The sequence below is a fragment of the Stomoxys calcitrans genome, chromosome 4 (genome assembly GCF_963082655.1).
Source record: "Stomoxys calcitrans chromosome 4, idStoCalc2.1, whole genome shotgun sequence".
In the NCBI taxonomy this organism is placed as follows: Eukaryota; Metazoa; Arthropoda; class Insecta; order Diptera; family Muscidae; genus Stomoxys; species Stomoxys calcitrans.
This window is the reverse complement of record NC_081555.1, coordinates 979,212-999,947: the sequence shown is the minus strand read 5'-3', so window position 1 is coordinate 999,947 and position 20,736 is coordinate 979,212. Positions and strand designations below refer to the sequence as shown.

At 35.9% G+C, this 20,736-nt stretch overlaps 1 protein-coding gene and 1 long non-coding RNA gene across 2 annotated transcripts; one reads left to right on the top strand and one right to left on the bottom strand.

The window, feature by feature from the left end:
• Nucleotides 1–19,328, bottom strand: LOC106084188 (uncharacterized). The gene is made up of 11 exons (XM_059366378.1): nucleotides 19,116–19,328; nucleotides 17,370–17,567; nucleotides 17,124–17,312; nucleotides 16,991–17,060; nucleotides 13,225–13,784; nucleotides 9,725–10,059; nucleotides 2,771–2,948; nucleotides 2,319–2,705; nucleotides 2,182–2,251; nucleotides 447–1,003; nucleotides 1–388 (listed from the first exon to the last, which is right to left on the bottom strand). Exons 1-11 carry the CDS (start codon nucleotides 19,270–19,272, stop codon nucleotides 48–50), a joined length of 3,042 nt encoding a protein of 1,013 aa, XP_059222361.1. The 5' UTR covers nucleotides 19,273–19,328; the 3' UTR covers nucleotides 1–47.
• Nucleotides 19,329–19,734: 406 nt separating this feature from the next.
• On the top strand, nucleotides 19,735–20,466 carry LOC106084193 (uncharacterized). The gene is made up of 4 exons (XR_001220763.2): nucleotides 19,735–19,979; nucleotides 20,045–20,148; nucleotides 20,238–20,307; nucleotides 20,358–20,466. It is a non-coding gene; the product is annotated as an uncharacterized LOC106084193 (long non-coding RNA).
• The last annotated feature ends 270 nt before the right edge of the window (nucleotides 20,467–20,736 follow it).

Genomic DNA, 20,736 nt, shown 5'->3' with positions numbered 1-20,736 from the left:
TCCGTATCACCCCAAAAGAGAATTTTATTTTTAACAGATCATTTTAATTAATCGTAAAGACGACGCCTTAATCCTACATTTACCCCATTCTTAGAACGAAGAACAATTTTCATGGAGATTTGTACATTTTCACCCAGCGGCATTAGTTCGAAATTTCTTAATACTTTGATTATAACAGTCTTCATTTCGAAAATTGCAAAACGTTGACCAATGCAATTTCGAGGGCCTGCACTGAAAGGAATATTACCGTACCCACTCATTTTCACGTTGTCCTCGAGCAGATAGCGTTCTGGTTTAAAACAAAGCGGCTCTTCAAAAATACTTGGATCCCTTAGCAGTTCCCACAAAAGGATGATGACATTGGTGCCGGGCAAAAGTGTGCAATCATCTAAATTAGTTTTGTTTTATAATTATAGGCCAGGCATTGAAATTCCGTTGAAGCTTACCAACATTCAATTCGTGATCCAAACAACGACCAATGGCGGGGACTGGAGGATACAAGCGCAACGCTTCTTTTACCACGCAATTCAAATAATTTAACTGCTGCAAATCGGCGTAGGTAACGGGACGACCTAAATCATCGCCGAATTGGCAGCGTATCTCCTCAAACAGTTTTTGTTGAACATCACTGTGGCGGGACAAAGCGTATAGGCAAAATGATATCGCCGAGGTCGTGGTGTCATGACCTTCGAACATGAAAGTATTAACTTCGTCGCGAATCTGCTTATCCGAAAGTGGATGCCCATCCACCGTTGATTGCAAAAGGACATCTAAAAGCGCCATTCGTTTTCTAACACCGACATCAGCGGATACGGTCCCGTTTCCTTGGGCTGTGTCATGCTTTGGCCGTTCTAGTAATGATTGCCGGCGGTCAGCTATTATTTGCTCCGTATAATCATGCAAAATTTTGATGCTTTGTTTTTGCACTTTGTGCATGCGCCACGCAAAGATTCTAAAGGAAAGATGTGGACGCACAAAGCGATTGGCAACTATTTCGGTTATACTGAAAATAAAGAAAACCAAAAACTACATACAATACATACAGATAGAAATACATATGGCCTCCAAATGTTAAAGGCTTCCAAATGTCACATTTTCTCCATTAATGCCATCTGTCGAAAACAAATGCATTTCTACGATATGCGATCATGCCATGACGGCTGAACGAAAAGCATTGTCCTATGCTGCAATTTTGAAATAAATACCATGCCAACAATGTTATATTTGACAAAACGGATGAAAGCATCGCAAAACCATTATCCATGTTTTTCAATTAAGAATTTTTATGGTTTTTATGGTACTGCAAATAGCTGTTAAAAAACAGTTACAGTTTTCCATCTATTGCAACTACCTATGTATTTAAAACTTTTATTGTTTTGTAGGTATATTTTTAAGCATGCTCAAAGTTAGTCTCTGTTCAAATAAATTGATAAATTAATTCAAATAAATTAATCAAGTAAAAGCGCGTTAAGTTCGGCCGGGTCAATCCATCATGGATCGCAGGTAGGGAAGCACCCCCAGTAAAGTTTTAGCTCCCCACTCCCAGAATTTCAAAAAATTTAATGTTTTGGACAAAATTTTCTCATTTAATTGGCATTGAAAGCGGTTTAGCTCCCCCCATTTTATTCTTTACTTTAATTTAAAAGAATTTATTTTCTCCACCATTCCTATCATTTTTGAAATATTTATTCCATATTTCTCCTTTTCATGCAACAGTTTCTTTGCAGAGCCCACTCGCGAATCAAATAGCCCGTGGCAACAAATCACGTTTCACGGCACGTTTTTTTTTTTTGTTTTTTATCTACCTGAGATGATCGTCATCGCTCAGGCGCCCACCTGTGCATGCATTGTGAGTGTCGTATGCAGTCGTATGTTTTTTAATTGTTATGCATTAAGCATTCATTCAATTCGGATGGTAGAGCCCTTTAATGTACTTACAGAAAAGAAAAGACTTGCAATTAAAATTTAATCTCAAAGTTCGAATGATGCAATTTGTTCTGAACTGGAGTTCATCGAAATTATGGGTTAACTTTCCTTGTTAAACAAACAATAAAAAATTCTGTCTATTTTATGATGTTTGCAGTCAATCATTCAGTCAGTGAGGTACAGTCACAGTTAATAACAAAAAGATGAACGTTAAAGAAATAAAATTTGTTTTGTAACTGGCTTTTAAATTCTTACTCATTTATGGCTTTCACAAAATCTGATTTCGAGTTCATTTGCGCATTGATCTTTACTCCCATGGCGGTTTCTGTGAAAAGAGTGATGAAGAATAACTGAAAATAAAAAGTAGAGTTGATGTGGATGGTTGTCCATACCAGCAATTATGTCCAAGGTCAACAGACCCATTGGTTCAAAAATATTCACTACATTATTGGTCTTGGTTAGAGATGTTAGCCTAAGAATGAGCTCGTCCGCCTGTCGATCAAATACTTCGATGAATTCCTCCAATATCTTAAAATGAAATGTGGGTGTAATGATCTTTCGCATAGTCTGCCAGGTTTTTCCACTGCTCAGAAGCAGGCCCTTGCCCAGCCAGACCTGTAGCATTTGGTATATAAAATTCTTTTTCAAATTTTGCTGACCGCCCAGCAAAGCGTCCACAATGCGATGATCAATGGTTACCACAAACAACATGCCAAAGACTATGCTTCCAAATGATTGGCCGTATCGTACAACAAATTCATGCCATTGCTTGTAGTAATCTGCAGGATATTAGCAATAAATGCGCCATTGGGGATTCAAGAATAAAAGTCGATTTTTTACTTACTATCCGGATTGAGATGCTGCATTACTAAAATACTCCCCACAAAAGGTATTTTCGATACCAACGGTATATGTCCCAATTGTTTTGTGATAATGGCCCTCTTGTAAAAGTTCACTATGAGAATGACTAGGCTGAGGCCCAGCAAAATTTCCAATAACATCTTCAATGGTTTGCAAGTCGACTACATTTAGACACGGACGCAGGCATTGTGTAGAGGTATAAAACCTGTAGTACCGTCAGAACAAAACTACGTTGGCGGAAAACAAAAAACACACAATCACATTGCTATCAATGGATGCTTATCCCAATTAGAGTGTTTATTACGTTTAATGCATTGTTTACCGGCACCGACGTAGCCAGGATTTCATTTCGGGGAGGAGAGTCGCACCTCACTATGGTTCGAAGTCGAAACAATCTCAAAGTCCTTCTGTAACTGTAAAGTGGATAAAAAATATACCAATTTTTTTATGGAAATTTGTAGTCGGTATGCGTCCAGGCAGCGACTCATCAGCGGTGATATTTGGTGATAAAACCAGAGCTAAAGTTTGAATTGCTTGCTAAAACTTTGTATTGCTTGCCGATTGGATATTTGTGTGCGGATATCTTAGTATTAAAGTGAGTTTGGGTTATTCAATATTTTGTCATACATTTCGGCGAACTGACCTTTGGTATTGTTGTGACGATTTTTACTTTTGTTAAATATTTGTCTCAAATTGGTTATATGATTTCAACAGGATATTGTCCCTATCTCGACAATCGGTTTTATATACAATTTTTCGGAATTTCAAAAAAAGAGCATTACCTGCAAATGACGTGCTTAAGTTGTCCTTCGAATTTTATTAAAATCGAACAAAAATCCTTTTAGATGGACAGATAGGGTAACAATTGCATGCTACATTGCTCAATATGCCTATTGCCACTATATTTTGCCAATTTTTGGAGAAAAAAAAAGAAGATGTTGGAGCCAAAAACACCCTTCTTACTACTTGCGTATAATATAAATCTCACCTGATTGAAAATATTTCTCAATTTAGGAAATTTTCAAATTTTTTTGTCAACATTTTGGGAATTTGACTGATCAATTTTCAGCACAAAGAAAATTTTGTGTAATGCTTGTCATTCGAAAAAATTTTTTTATACACATATTTTCTTTTATTTTGAAATTATTTTATATTATAACATATTAACTTTAAAACAATCTCAACAAGTAAAAAGACGTTAAGTTTGGACGGGCCAAATTTTGAATACCCACTACCTCGGGTATATATGTAAACCACCTTTCGTCATAATCCGGTGAAAAATGCATAATTTATGCCGCCATAGCAGCTTTATCTTAATATATGTCCGGATCAAATTTGACACGGATATTGAGTGGTCTGCAAGTCATTGTTTAATTTTGTAGAACAAAATATTGGTCTTTTTGGTAGCCATATCCAAATACAGACCGATCTCAACCATATGCGACGCGGATGTCGAAAAGCCTAACATAAGTCACTGTGTCAAATTTCAGCGAAATCGGATTATAAATGTGCCTTTTATGGTGTCAAGACTTTAAATCGAGAGATCAGTCTTTATGGCAGCTAAATGCAAATCTGAACCGCTCTGGGCCAAATTAGTCGAAGGGCCTAACACAACTCACAGTCCCAAATTTCGGCGAAATCGGTCAATAAATGCGTCTTTATGGGCCCAAGACTTTAAATCGATAGATGGGTCTAGATGGCGGCTATATCCATATCTGGACCGATCTGGGGCAAATTTCAGAAATTGTCGAAGAGCCTAACCCAACTCACTGTCCCAAATTTCGGTGAAGTCGGACAATAAATGCGCCTTTTATGGGCCCAAGACCTTAAATCGAGAGATCGGTCTATATGGCAGCTGTATCCAAACCTGGACCACACTGTGCCATATTGCAGAAATATGTTGAGAGGCCTAACATAACTCATTGTTTCACATTTCAGCAAAATCGGACAATAAATGCGCCTATTATGGGCCCAAAACCTTAATTCAAGAGATTGGTCTTTATGGCAGCGACATCCAAATATGGCCAAATTGAAGAAGAATGTCGACTGGGCTAACACCACTCACTGTCCCAAATTTCAGCAAAATCGGATAGTAAATGAGGCTTTTATGGGCTTTTTTAAAGACTGTAGCGTGATTTCAGCAGACAGACGGACGGACATGATTAGATCGTCTTTGATTTTTACGCTGATCAAGAATATATATACTTTATAGGGTCGAAAATCGATATTTCGATGTGTTGCAAACGGAATGACAAAATGAATATACCCCCATCCTTTGGGGGTGGGTATAAAAACTCGCTTATTTCCTTCAGTAGAACATTCATTATTTATGGTAAAATTTTAATAAAATTGTATTGCGATTGGGGGTTTCAACAGTGAAAAACGGACAAATACCAGACTTTAAGAGATAATTATTAAATTTTTTCTCTAAAAAAATTTGTTATTAGGAACGTTGTCAAAAATCTCAAAAAACAAACTTAATTTTGTCTTTAGAAAAAGTGTCAAATATCTCAAAAAATTTCTTTGTTTGTTTCACTCTCAAGACGAGCTCAATGATTTGAGTTTTTTTTTTGCAAATGGAAAAGGAAAGCCAAAGATAGCAACACACACCAACCACTATGGGACGCGTTTCGTCTTTGGTTAGAACCATATTACCAACCATATTAGGTGTGATGGCTTCAAGGACCGTACGTTGGTATGTGGTACTTGTACCTAATTTATTGCGAAAACGCTTCTATGATACAATTGCCACATTAACCACGCTCGACAACCCGGTCTATTATCTGTACTTTTTCCCGATGCATGTGTTTTTGTGTAATGACAGGATTTTTTCTGGCGATAATTACACTACTTCCGTGGTACACATGATTCTGTGCATCTATTGAAAGTTGTATTGATGGTTTCGAACGCTAGACAACTGTTGTTCCGTGTGCCCAGGTTCGAATCCCAGCCGGGCTCTGCCAAAATTTATTTTTTTCTCATTTTCATAAAATTTTTTATTTGTTTCTCTATGGAGACGAGCTCAATGATCGGAGATTTTTTTCTTTTGGAAATTTTTTTTTTGAAATTTTGTCTTTAGAAAAATTATTTACAGGGTACCGGGCACAGGCCAAATTTTGCCTTTAGAGAATTTTTCACTGCAATTTGTATCTCCAGAAAAAATTCATTAAAATTTTGTTTGTTTTTAGAAATATTTAATTCAAATTTTGTCTAAAGATAAAGATGAATATAAAACTTAATTAAATTCTATGTTCAAAAAAAATGTATTAGAATTTTGCTAATAGAAAAAATTTCATTATTTTTTCATTAAAAAATTTCAATAAAATTTTGCCTTTCGAAAAAATATTCATAAAAATTTTGCCGTTAGAAAAAATTATTAAGTAGGGCCCGGAACTGAGCAAAAAAGTTTCATTTTTATTTAGAAAAGAAAATCATTAAAGTGGTTTCTTAAAAAAAAATCTAATTTGTCTTAAAGAAATTAAAATATTTTGAAATTTGAAAGAAATAGAAAATTTGTCGTTAAAAAAATTGTCAAATATCTCGAAAAAAGCAAATTTTAATTTCTCTTTAGAAAAAATTTAAAAAATCTCACAAATTCCTTTGGGAATTCTTTTTTGAAAATTTGTGTTTAGAAAAAAAAAGTTAGAGGGGCCCGGGCCTGAGCAAAACTTTGTCTCTCGAGAATATTTTATTTAGAACATATTTTATTGAAATTTTGCTCCCCCACTGGCTACGTCCCTGCAGTTAACATTCTTTATACATCTTTGATTCGAATTGCACAATAATTGGTTTGTTTGTTTGTTTTATTAAATATTCATCAGCTTAAGGTGATTGGCATATTTTTCCAAGTAAAAGCCGTGTTTAAGTAAAGATACTTAGCTATTATTTTATATAAGTAAAATTTTTGTTACATGATCTAATTTCATACACACTGCGACAAACAATGGCTTTACAACTATTCAAAACTACATTTTCTCAAATACAAACAAAAAAAAGCGGTTCAAGTTTTTAAAATTCAAATAAAAGTGTTATAGCACTTACTTTTAATAAATGCGTACTTTATTAGCAAACAAATGTGCCAGATTGGCCAAACGAATGTTCCATTTTTTTTCACCATGTGTCTGCTAACGGTGGCCACCGTTGGTGAGCATGTCCGCTTATGACGCAGAACGCGTGGGTTAAAAAAAAATTTTTCAGCGGCGGTTTTAACCCCCTAGTGCTGGAAACATTTGTGGGGTACTACGCCATGTTAAACTTCTCTCCAAAGAGATATCGTTTGGACTCGGTTATAAAAAGAGTCCCCTTATCATTGAGCTTAAAACTTGAATCAGACTGCACTCATTGATATGTGAGAAGTTCCTTTGTGGAATGTTCATGGGCAAAAATTGCATTTGTGTTTGCTAAAGAACATTTCGTTAGGGCTGCGTACTGATCTTACAGAAAAGAATTCAATGAAATCTTCTCTGAAGACATAATTTTGGTCAAATTTTATCTAAAGCCTAAATTTGAGTAATTTTTGTATTTAAAAACAAATTTCAAACAAGGAAATTTTGTTTAAAGAAAAACCTCTTTGAAGGCAAATAGACATTTCTTGGCTGATTGCTTCCAATCGATCAGTCAGAAAGTAGTTTTTTTGCTATTTTGCAATTTTACGTAGCAATTATGTGTGAGGTTGTGTTTAACAACAGGTTTATGTTTTTTTTTTTATTTTTCAACCTAGAAGACATATCTTTTTGACAGCTCCTACTGATGAGTTTGGTGTGGTACCAGACGAAATCGCATTCTAGGAAACCTTTTAAATGCTATTACAAAGCCAACACATTTTCTCTGCCTTACTTTAAAAGGGGGTTTTTGTTTTTCTAATTGTAATAGAAACAGAGAGCCCTACGGCCTGCAGCCGGACTATATCCGATTTTGTTAATTTTTTTTTAAATTTAATTTATTTTGTAATTTAAATTCTTTTCTAAATGTCCGATATTTTATTTGTGAGTTTTTTTTTTATTTTTTGGTTTGTTTTTATGCTTCAATTTTTAATGTTTGTGGAAGGGTATTGCACCCAAAAAAACTGCGGTCTAGCCCAGTGAAACATATGACAAAAATTTTAAATATTTTGAACCTTATGGTGTATGGTTATTTTATCGATAAATAAATAAAACAGCACACGGCAGCCAAAGCAAACTAAACAGCGTGGTAAACAAATGATCACTGAAGCATCATCTTAATCTATGATATGAAAAATCCAAATAATTTTTTTTATATTTCCTATTTTCCGTTGTTTAATGAATTTGCGATGGGCAATACATTTCTCATACACCGTGTGAAGCTTCACCAAAAATGAGTGAATGTCACCGAAAGCTTTGCTTGGTTTTCGCAAGGGTTGTTTGGTTTTCATTCCCCTCTGAAATATCGATTTCCCCACACACACACACACGCACGCACTAACGATGCATTACATTTAGTTTGCAAAAATTCTTGATGTTTCATTGCATTTCCTCAGTGACGATTCGGTATTAGCTTCCAAACAAACAATTAAACGGCTAGCGACTGTACATGCTACAATTCGTGCTGTTTTTAAATAAGATTCCCAAGAAAATTGTTGTTAGCGTAGATGTGGCCGTTTGCTGTTTGTGTCTAACAAAGGTCGAAAATGTACTAAAACTCAAACTGCAATAAGAGCACAACGAATGGTTGTTGGTCAGAGAGAAACGAAAGGCAAAGTCTAGCAATGCTCAACAATGGGGATAATATTATGAGATAATAATGATTTTCTTTTTGAAATTTTGCAAACGAATGGGGTTTCTTTTGTTTTTGATGCACTTTACTTCATTAAAACTATAAAAACAATGAATTGATAAGAGAATTTTCATTATGTAAAGCCAAACAGCAAAGTCTATGCAACTGATCTGTAAGTGTCATCGACCTCTCCTACACTTTTTGAAATTATACTCTGGTATGAATATAAATTGTGGTCTTCTGAGAATATGTATTTGCCCCCAGTTTCCTTTGGCAATGGCATGCTGTCTCAAAAGTGAGGAGAAGATGTGCTACGTTTCTCTTGATTGGCAAATAACGATGGTGGATGTATAAAATGAGCCAAGTGAGAGGAAAATTCTGGCTGCCATTCTTACTAGAGCTGGCAAACTATCGATAATCGCAACATTCGATATTGCCATAGTTTTAATAATATATATCGATAGTATCGATACTATCGTTAATTTCCCATCACCTATGTATCAAACGAAAATGATAAGTTGAAATCATTAGATCGATTTATATGGAAGCAATATTAATGCACAGACCAAATAAAACCAAGGTAAATAAAGTCAGTTGGAAGTCATGAGAGAAATCATTGTACAAAATTTCAGTCTAATCGGATGAAAATTGCGCCCTATATAGGCGCAATGTATCTTAAAGGATACATTCAGTGCCGGATTGCTTATTTTTGTTCAGTTTCAACTTATGCGATAGTATCCATCGGAAAAATATCAATCGATATCGATATAGTCAAAAAATGAAATATCGATAGTATCGATAGTGCCATCAATATTTTGCGAGCTCTAATTCTTACCTAATCTGACCAAATTTGATCCTATTTGAATCAAAAACAATTTGGGTATAAAAACTTAAAAGCTTATAATAGTGAAAACTAGAACTAGGGAGCAAAATTGGTATATATTGCCCCAGACGTTTATAGAGTAACAATTCTTAATAGTTACTCAAGTCTAAGTCTATGTGAGTCTGATTGCAGACTGCCTGTTCAACCTAACCTTGCCTACTTCATTCTTGGTTAATTAAACTTAAAGCTTAAACATATGTCACAATTTGAATTGTTCAATGTATTTATTACAAAAAATATCAAGACAAATAATAAAACTATGTAATAAATTATAGTAAGTAAGTACTGTTTGTAATACTCAACCCCTTGCGTTATTATTTAATAGCTTCGTGGCCTTAAACCTATGTGATTGCCATTGGAAGAACGAAGAATCAAATTCATCATAGGCCTAACTTCGGGGCCCAAAGGCAAAAGCTCATAATGTCTCAGCATTTTACTTATGGCACTCTTCATTTCGAGTACAGCGAATTTTTGTCCAATACAATTCCGAGGGCCAGCCGAGAATGGGATATAGGCATAGGGATCGATTCTATCAGCACCTTCGTTGAGGAAACGTTCCGGTTTAAAGGAATCGGGATCGGGAAAATCTTTGGGATTGCGTAGGCTGACAAAAATGCCAACAGTATAGTTGGTACCAGCAGGAACTTGTCGACCACCTACAAGGAAGAGTTAAGTAGGAAAGCAGGGCGGTAAGGGTGATTACTGGAATGACGCTAGGAAAAATTATTCATTAAAAATTTAAATGCTGAGATAAACATAAGGACGGCAAGGGAAACTTTTTAAAATCTTATATATAAAATTCAACGGCTGAACCGATTACCATGAAATTTTCACAGATTGTGTAGATTGGTCTGGAAGGAAACATAGGCTGTAAAATTTTTTGATATCGGGAGGAGTGCGGACCCTCCCTCTTACCCCAAAAGTACTACCCAAAAACAAAAGTGGACCGATCGGGACAATATGAGATCCAAATGAAAGGTGTTCGAGAGTAGAGTACGAATTTTATACTAAAAGTTGGGTCCAGGTACCTGGGGGTCCGCCCCAGCCCCAAAACCCCTTAAAATAGGTTTATTTGACGATCATGACAATATGGGACTCAAATGAAAAGTATTTGGGAGTAGATTACGAATATGGTCAAGAAGTAGCAATAGGCTTCATAATTTATTGATAACGGAAGGGGGCGGACCCTCTATCGTTACCCCAAAAACACCACCCAAAATCAAAAGTGGGCCGATAAGGACAATATGGGTATCAAATGAAAAGTATGCGGGAGTAGATAACGAATCTGGCATACAAATTCATGTCGAAGTATAAGGGGTCACCCCACCCCACAAAAACGCCCAAAATGGGCACATTAGCTAATTACGGATATATGGGACTCGGTTTGTTTGTTCCGTATAGACTTAAAACGACAAAACCGATTTTCTCGAATTTATCGCATATTGTGTAGGTTGGTCTGGAAGGAAACTGGGACTCAATTGAAAGGTATTAGGGAGAAGATTACAAATATGACATTAAAATTTGCGTTCAAGTCTAGGTGGCGCTTTTCCTTCCAACAATAAGTCAAATAGGTTGATATGGGACTCAAATGAAAGCTATTTGAGAGTAGAAAACGAATTTGATATCCAATTTTGAGGCAAAGTGTTTTGGGGTACACCCTAAAGCACCCCCTAAACTGAACCTCATTTCCGTTGGGAATAAAAAACGAATTTGATATCTATTTTCAGTGCAAAGTGTCAGTGGCCGCTCCAGCCCCAAAACACCCTCCAAACGGTTCATATTTACCGGCCTTGGCAATATGGGGCTCAAATTAAAGGGATTTGGAAGTGCAGCACGAATTTGATATCCATATTTGAGTCGAAATGTCTGAGGCGTCATCTCTCCCCTAATGATAACATTACCCTAAGGAAGAACATTACCATATCCGATTCAAGTTTAAACTCAATGATAAGGGACCTTTTTTTACAGCCGAGTCCGAACGGCGCCCCGCAGTGCGACACCTCTTTGGGGGAAATTTTTTAAATCACCATGCATGGCATTGTACCTCGCAAATATCGCCAACATTAAGAGGGGATAGGCATTGATTTGTCCGATGTTCTCGCCACTATATGTCCACATACCAAACAAACTGGATATGAAATCGGAAAACATGTACATGGTTAGTAACAGTGGAAATGGATATCACAATTGGGATGCAGCAAAACTAAAAATTGTTCTGTCTAGAGTCGTAATCATCAACGAAAACGACTTTGAAATAACAAATAGCACAAAGAAGACATCAATATGTGAACTTGAAATTTGGGAAAATGAACCTGTCACAATAGAAAACGCATTTGATAAAAATAACCAAAAAGCTAGTGAGGATGCATCTTTTGAGGAAGCAAGTTGCTATCCAGAAGAAATAAGTGTTAACATTGAAGAGCCGATAGTGAATGAGTCAGGAAATGAAAATAATGTAGAACTTCGTAGAAGTTCAAGAACTGTTAAGCCACCATCTCGGTACGATAACATGTCCATTGCTCTGAACGCTGAATATTTGGTATCTGACGTTCCTCGTACATGCAAGAATGTGAAAAGTTGTGATGATTCGTATGAATGGCATAATGCCATGAAACGAAAACTTGATTCATTGGCAAAGAACCAAACTTGGGAACTCGTTGAAGGGCCAAATGGTGAAAGTGTTGTTGGGTGAAAATGGGTCTTCAGACGTAAATTTGACATAGACGGAAATCTGGGTGAATATAAGGTGAGGGTTGGTGCGAAGAGACATACTCCCCTGTTGCGAGAATTGGCACATTTCGCATATTGCTAGCTGTTGCTAACAAAATGAACTACCATATCCATCAGGTGGATGTAAAAACCGCATTTTTGAATGGGGTTTTGAAGGATGAAATGTACCAAAAGGAACCAAATGTGACCAAAATAAAGTTTACAAGTTAAACGGCTATCTTTATGGGTTGAAACAATCACCATGCATATGGATTGAGAGACTCAATAATTTTATACTTAAATTGAAATTTGAACGGCCGAAAAATAATTTCTGTTTATACCTGAGAAAAACGAGCGGATCAAAAACTTATATATTACTTTATGTTGACGATTTGCTAATAGTCGGAAGAAATTTTAAAGAAATCGAAATTATAAAGAATTTAATATGAAAGACCTTCATAGTATTAACACATACTTAGGCGTTAAAGTTTTAGGAGAAAAATGACTTCCACTCAGAAAAGTTTCATAAACAAACTATTAAAGCGATTTGAAGTGGAACCTAAATATTCCTTTAACAAAACATCCCTTCAAAGAAAGGATGCAAAACATGTTTGCTGTTTTAGCAAAAAAATATTTCAAAAGACTTTCTATAACCACAGCAAACATTTTTGCTGTTTTTAACTAACAAATTTCTCTGAGTGTACATTCATATTTATGCTTTTAAATAAACAATTTACTTTCAAAATTGCCAAAAATTTATAATTTATAAATTTATAATTTAATTGTTTAGAAGTTCAATTATTTTGTCAGTGTATTTCTTAAAAGATTTTCTCAAAACTTGACTTCTTTTATGACTTTTACCATGTGTCTCGGCTTTCATCGAAATCGATTAAAATTTTTCAGATTTATATTTTCGTCCGATTTTGATTAATATTGCAATATTTTGGTCATTTGTTAACCGATCCTCGTGACTCTTCAGATTACGTGGGAGCTCACCCGTTATAGATGCTTCTATCGATTTTCACTTTTAGGGCATTTGCAAGCACATTCATTAACCGATCTTCTCAAAATTATTCTCATTTCTAGTCATTAAAATGAAATTTTTAACTTACGTATGTCGATATCCTTGGTGAAGTATCGTCCAATCATAGGTACGGGTGGATAAAGGCGCAGCGATTCTTTTATGACACACTCCAAGTACTTGAGTTCACCCAAATCTCTCAAGGAAACTGGCCGCTCTTTGTCACTGCCTATAACTTCCAGAATTTCCTCAAATATCTTTTTTTGCACTTCTGCATGCCTTGAGATCAGATATAGAGCAAATGAAATGCCACTGGTAGTTGTATCGTGACCCTCAAACATAAATGTGTCGACTTCTTCCCGAATATCTTCGTTGCTTAACGGTGCTCCCGATATGGTCGACTGTAAGAGGACATCCAGAAGAGCCATTCGCTTCTTTTGACCCAGTTCATCTTCTTCAAGACTTTTACCATTCTCTGCCAAGGACTTTTGCAATGCTTCCCGTCGTTCCATAATAATGTTCTCGGTAAAATTGTGCATAAGCTTAATGCTGTCATTCAAAAGTTTATAATCTGAGGGAGCTGTTAAACGGAATATCCAATTGATGCGGTGCCACACATTGATGAAGCGCCTTGCGGTAATGTTGGTTACGCTGAAAGATAAAAAAATATATATTTATTTAATTGCAGTTTTATAAAATATTGGCGTGCTCATGCCAATAGGAGAGTTTAATACAAATTTAAATAAAAAAAAAATATATTTAATATTAAATAATAAAATGACAATAGTAAGAACCCCGCAAAAATTGTTTTTGTTCTAACAAATTTTCTTTGCAGCAAAAAAAAAAAATCTAATTGGTTTAAAGGCTGTAATGCAATGATTCCATGAACATTCCAATGAGTGCTGTCCAATTCAAGTTTAAGCTCAACGATATGGGACCTCCGATCGATGTGCCGCAGAGCGATACCAATTAGTGGAATACCTCAACTACAACCAAAAATTTTTCTTTGATGTTGTCGCCAGTATTCGAAACCAACGTCAGCTTTTCTTGGGAGTATGAGCAAATGGTTCCGATTTTCCAAATTTTTACATAGGTTAGGTTTTCCATCCTCAGAGAAGGCGTTAATCGCCTTCTTACACTGCAAGACTGTTCGTGACCTTACCGTCCTGGTTGTTATTGCCATAATGGCAATTTTAATGTCCGTAAACATGTTCACACTCAACGTCCTCGCGTGAAAACCACACCATCTCACGCATTCCGTGATCGCCCAGATCTACACCTGAAGGACCGTATTATGGTCAGGCAGTCTAAAAAAAGATTTCGGTCCCTGGGTTCTCAATGTAAACACCCAGGCCCACTCTGTCCTTTAGCTTTGATACATCCATGTAACATGATCTTCCAGATGGCAATATTAGGGATCCGTCAATCCAAGACTGTGACGATGGTTGCAGTGCCTCGCGCTCGACTTCAAGGTTCATCTCAGGTATCCGATCGGAAACCTTTTCTCTTCCTTCCAGGATTCTTATCGCCACCTCGATTATACCGCGAGCTGAGCTGATCCCATCCTCAAACCATTCTCCTATCGCTTTAAGTCCCATAGCCGCAGTCGATGCCTCACACTTAATCTGTATGTCAATGGGTCGGATATCTAGATATCTAGTCTCCAGTGCCCTAGAGGGCGTGGTCCACATCGCTCTGCCTATGCCAAGACAACAATGTTCTCTGAATCTGTTGTATGGTCCTTATGTTGCACTTTTCTTCATAGCAGTCCACCAAACTATTGAGGCGTAAGTAAAGCTCTACAGTAGCGTGATTAGACCAATAATCACGCTCCTGTAGAGCCAGTGGACTATCCTCGGATTCAGGCCCCATTTTGAGCCTACGGCCGTCTACATAGTGCCCAATACCTGTGAGCCTTCTCAGTACGGTCCTGAATGGGACACTCCCAATTCAGTTTCCTGTCCAAGATCACACCTAAGTATTTGACCTTGTCAGATATCGAAATCGTCTTATTGAGGAAACGTGGTGCGTTAAATTGGCCCACCTTCGTCTTCCTCGTGAAGAGGCATATTTCAGTCTTCTTTGGGTTAACATTGAGACCACTGGGTTTAGCCCAGTCATATGCCATAATCAGTACCCTGCATAGCTCGTTCGGATCCTCACCCCTTAGAAGTATTATAACATCGTCTGCGTGGCAGACGGGCTAAAATCCCTCCTTAGTCGACATCCATAATAGGTCATTCATGGTGGTCACCCATAGAAGTGGCAGTAAAATGCCACCCTGTGGCATACCTTGTGCCACTTTCTCTCTTATATTTATATCATGGGACACACAATTAATCCACCTGTTCCTTAGCATATGATTTATAGGTCGGTCCGCACTATGTTAAAAGCCCCCCGATGTCAATGCATACCGCCAGTGTGTACGTTTTGGCATCGTAGGATTCTTCTATTTTATGTACAACCTCGTGCAGGCCAGTCTTCACCGACCTTCCCGGGACATAGGCATGCTGTTTGTATATGAGCATTTCACCACATGTCCTACTCTTTATCATCAATTTTACACTAATCTGGGTTATTTTTTATTGTTATGACTCCGTTATAAAAATAATAATATAATAGACATCTAATGGTTTTGTATAAATATTATAGGACAGAATTGTTTCTTTTAAGTGAAATCTTTTTGTGGTTATTATTTCTTTCTTGGTTATGAGTTTATATACTATTTCAATTATATAAACGTTCGAAGCTTTTATTATAAAGCGATAGAATAAACTTAACGACCAGTTAATTTAGTATCGCTGGAGTCCACCATGATGTATGTGTGCTTTCCTTTGATTATCTCATACAATAATCATACGCAACGTAGGCCAAACGGCTAAGAGAACTTCTTTCGCCACAGTTGTGTGACATTATCAGTTAATGGAATTTTTAGAATTTTTTCAAAGAGAATCGATAGATCCATTGAGAATCTACAATTGTTGTGATAAAAGTATTCGTGGCCACCGTGGCGCGAAGGTTAGCATATTCGCCTATGACGCCGAACGCCTGGGTTCAAGTCCCGGCGTGAACATCAGACAAATTTTTTCAGGCTACATTTGTGAGGTATTCTGCCATATTAAAACTCCTATACTTAGTGGTGTCGCTATGCGGCACGCCGTTCGAACTCGGCATAAAAAAGGAGGCCTCCTTATCATTGAGCTTAAACTTTAACCGGACTGCATTGGTATGAGAAAAGTATTCCCTGTTCTTTAGTGGCATCTTCATGGGATATTTGATAGTTTAGTAGTATTCGAAATTTGAATCATCTGTCTTTTTACAAACGAAGCCTATTGAAATGGGCGGAATATTAATTTGACAAATTTCAAAGCCTTGTACTTCATTATAGATCTTCCATTTATAACAATCGGTCTAGCCCAACATATGTATAACGTTAAAACAATTAAATATATTTCCTGATTTTGACTACGGGATACATAATTACATACAGTCAACATTAAAGAAAACATTGCCCAACCACAGCCACATGTAGAGAAGACTTGCATGAATGAAATGCCCACAAAAATCATCAGCTTTAGTAGGGCGATACCTAAGCATTGCTGGAAAAAGCATAAGCATAACTAAGCATTGCTGAAAAAATCTCTGGATTTTTTATAAGAAGAAAGATTGTTTTATAAGGAAATTATGCAAATAAAGCCGTTTCATGATAAGCTTTCCACACACCTATAAGAAATTCTTCATCACATTTATGATAATTTCAAGCTTATATTACTCTTTTAAAGGAACGTTAAAAAAAAAAAAACATTGTCCTTAGCCAACAAAACTCTGTTAGCTCTGCCAAATCTGTTCCTACTTACTGGAATACTGCCTGAACATATGGGAATTTCGGATTGCTTTGAGCATTGATCTTTACACCCATGGCCGTTTCTGAAATCAACAAAAAAATTTTATATATTTTTTCCATCAAATACTTTGAATAACCGAACACACCTGCAATGATATCCAAAGCCATAGAACAAATGATGGGAAAAATATTTATGGCCGTTTTGCCATCGGCCTTGTCTGTCAATCGTTTTACCATTACCGAACTTTGCTGATCAAAAATTTCCACAAATTGTTCGAGTATCTTAAAATGGAAGGTAGGTGTGATAATCTTGCGCCGTGAATGCCATTTTTTGCCTGTAAGTTAATTGCTGTTACCATAAGTTTCCATACCACTGAATAATCAGAACCTACCTGTGCTCATAAGCAGACCAGTACCCAGCCAACTGTGTAACAGCTCGTAGAGGTTGTTTTTTGTAATGTGTTGTGGGGAACTGAGTATTACCTCAATGTCCCGTGGATCTGAAGAGAAGACAGCCAATTGCTGCAATATCCAAACGCGATACATGCCGCCATACTTCTTGCTATTATTCGTAATGAAGTTCATGATTTCTGCCCAAAAAGGTAACAAAAAACTTTAAAATGAGTCGCAGAAATGTAAATGTATCATGTGGAAAGCGTGGTGTTCAAACTTAAGATTAAGATTAAGAATTTGAAAGATTCTTTGTGATTGTTAGAATTAGAAGAGCAGTTTATTCTAAACGTGCCCAAAAACATACAATTATGCTTTAAATAATTGCAACAATTCTAAGATTTAGCATCCACAACCCACTATAACTGTTACACATTAAAATTTTGTTTATATTGCTTGCATTAAGAGAGAGAGAGAGAGAGAGAGCGTTTGTATAAAAGAGAGTATATCTTATCTTCTATTATTAGAATGAATTTGTGTTTGTTTGTATGTTTGTTTATTTGTGGGTATGTAAGTTTGTTTGTTTCTTGAAGACTCAATACCTGCTGAACAGATTTTCTTAAAATTTTCACAGATTGTGGGGAGTGGTTTAGGAGGAACAGTAGGCTATAAAATTTTTTGATGTCGGAAGGGGGCGGACCCTTATCCCAAAAGTACGACCCAAAAATAAAAGTGGACCGAGAGGGACAATATGGGACTTGAATGAAAGGAATTGGGGAGTAGACTACGAATATGACGCCCAGTCCCTAAAACCCCCCAAATATATATATAGACCAATCGCGGCAATATAGGTATATCAATTTGCAATGGATAAATCAAATTGCAGTTAGATCAGAAATATATATAGCAGCCGATATAATGCATTTTTATTTCCTTGCTATTCCTAGCAAGAAATTTGGGTTTATTGCCACAACGTTCAAAGAATTTTATTTGAGTTAAAATATTACAATGCTAGCTGTTTTGTTTTGATTTTTGTTTTAATCACCGCTCCACTGACATCCTTAACTTATTCCACCATTATCATGTACATCCAGTAACACTCGCCGATTAATTTCTGATGGGCTTTCTCTTGGGACTCTATTTCTGTTAACGTATCACTTTATGGGAGTAGGTTATTCCAACTTTCAATCACTTGACTTCAGATTACACCCTCTTCACTGACTATAATTTTTATGTGTTTACTCTTGATAAGGAATTTGCGATTAAAAACCAATTGTCAGTGGATTGCAATCAAGAAATAACGACAGGAGCCATGCCACTTGACGGTCGTCATGTTTTTTTTTTTTTAGAATAGAAAAAGTTTAGCAGAAACTATTTCTTTGGCTTATGCATTCAAAAGCCTATGACATTAAATAAAAAAAGATTTTATATCGCATTTCTCTCACTTATAGAGTGAAAAAGTTTAATTTTGTCTCTTGGCTGTTATTGCTTTATATTGGTTCTTCACATGAACCATACTATCTCAGAGTTGTTATTCCTATGGTCAATGCAAAAATTTGATTTATATCAGTCTTTAAGAACTACCCTTATTTCATTCTTATTTCTTATCAAGTTCTCAAAGTACACATTAAACACTTAACGCTTTGTAGCTGTCCAGACATGGACGGTAAACCGCAAACTTTTGTTCAAAGGTCAAAGTTGAAAGATTTGTATTTTTTTTTCTACTCATTTTTTTTTTACTTATACACCTTCAGGGTTCTGACCACGGTAGGCCAGAGCATTACCCACAATGGGCAATGGTTTTGGTCCATCCATGTAGCTGAGCATATCATTGCGTCGTTTCTTCGATAAGTAATCCCATAACAAAAGCAGGGTAACAAACACTATGAAAAATTCTAAAAACATTTCGTTCCGCTTTCGACGCCGTGTTTTATTCAACCTTCACGTTCTAAAGTTGAAGCTAAACTGAAAATGGATATTTGTTCCAAGCTATTTTCTTACAATCGATGAGTAAAAGATTAGAGAGAGAATCACCGGCCTCATAACGAATTATACGACCTGATAATGCGGAGATAAACGAAAGTGTATTAGAGTGCTTCACTGAAAAATTAATGGTTGTTTTAGATTGTTCTTGATCTTATTTAACATCAAACGATGAGGAGTAAGCTTATGAATAAGATACGTCCATATGAAAAATAATGTATTTTTTAGCAGTTATACAACTACACAGAAAAAATATTGACATAAACTTAACCAATTAAACATGGTATTGATTTGTAAATATATTTTTAACAAAGTTACCAATTGCTTTGATAATTGTTGAGATTGAAATCCGATTTGTCATTGAATCATGACATGTGATGGTAAAAAGACTAATGTTTAACAAATTTTTAATTGCACGAATTAATATTGTTATTTAATAACATAAACGGTATGTATCTGTTTCTATTGTGTACTCTTTCACACACAGGAAATGCAAATAGAAGTGCAAATGGGCCTTGCTTCTCACCCACACTATAATATTTTCATTTTGTGCATACCTGATGTAATTCAAGAGTAGACAACTATATGCATGGTTAGAAGAAAATAAATTTGGCAAAAAAAAGCATCTAGTAAGTGAAGAATATTTTACCGCTTCATAAAACTCTATAACTTTACAATAAAATAAATTTTATAGTGTGAGTTGGAAGAGTCCAAAACAGAATATGTGAATATATAAACGGACGAATTATACATGCGAAACGCACCTGAAAATGGCAAATGTGGTAGAAATTAAACAAGGTATGTATTTAAGTACATTCATGTTGCCCTATTGTATTGGAATATTTAATTATACGTATTTAAATAAGCATCTTAATATTAACCAACAGAAACACAACTTTTTAAATATATCCCTTCATGTGGATCAATATTTCGAGATATTATAAACGAAATGCTTAGGTTGGTATACATTATGAATTTTTTCAATATTAACATAATTTCTTCTTTAGATATTTTACAGAGATGGAAATGGCGATGAAAATTCTTTGAGAAGTTAAGTAAATACCGAAGTGAATGTCGTATAGTCCAATACTAATAATATTCTAATATTCCATCTAACTGCGCATATTGCTTTTTTAATGACTTTGGTTTGAAGCCCCATTGACAGCAGTCAAAAATTCAATGACGGTTGAAAAAGTTGACTTGAAAAGTTTAGCTATTATCTTTTTGGCAACACTAGTTTAAACAGCTCACGCACGTTTCGTGTTTTATTTCACTCTCCGACATCTTCAGTTTGGTCTATAATTTAACCACGAATAGTCTTACAAACGAACAATGCTTGCAATTTATTAAATTTTATTATCAAAATGCGTGCTCTGTTAAGAAAGT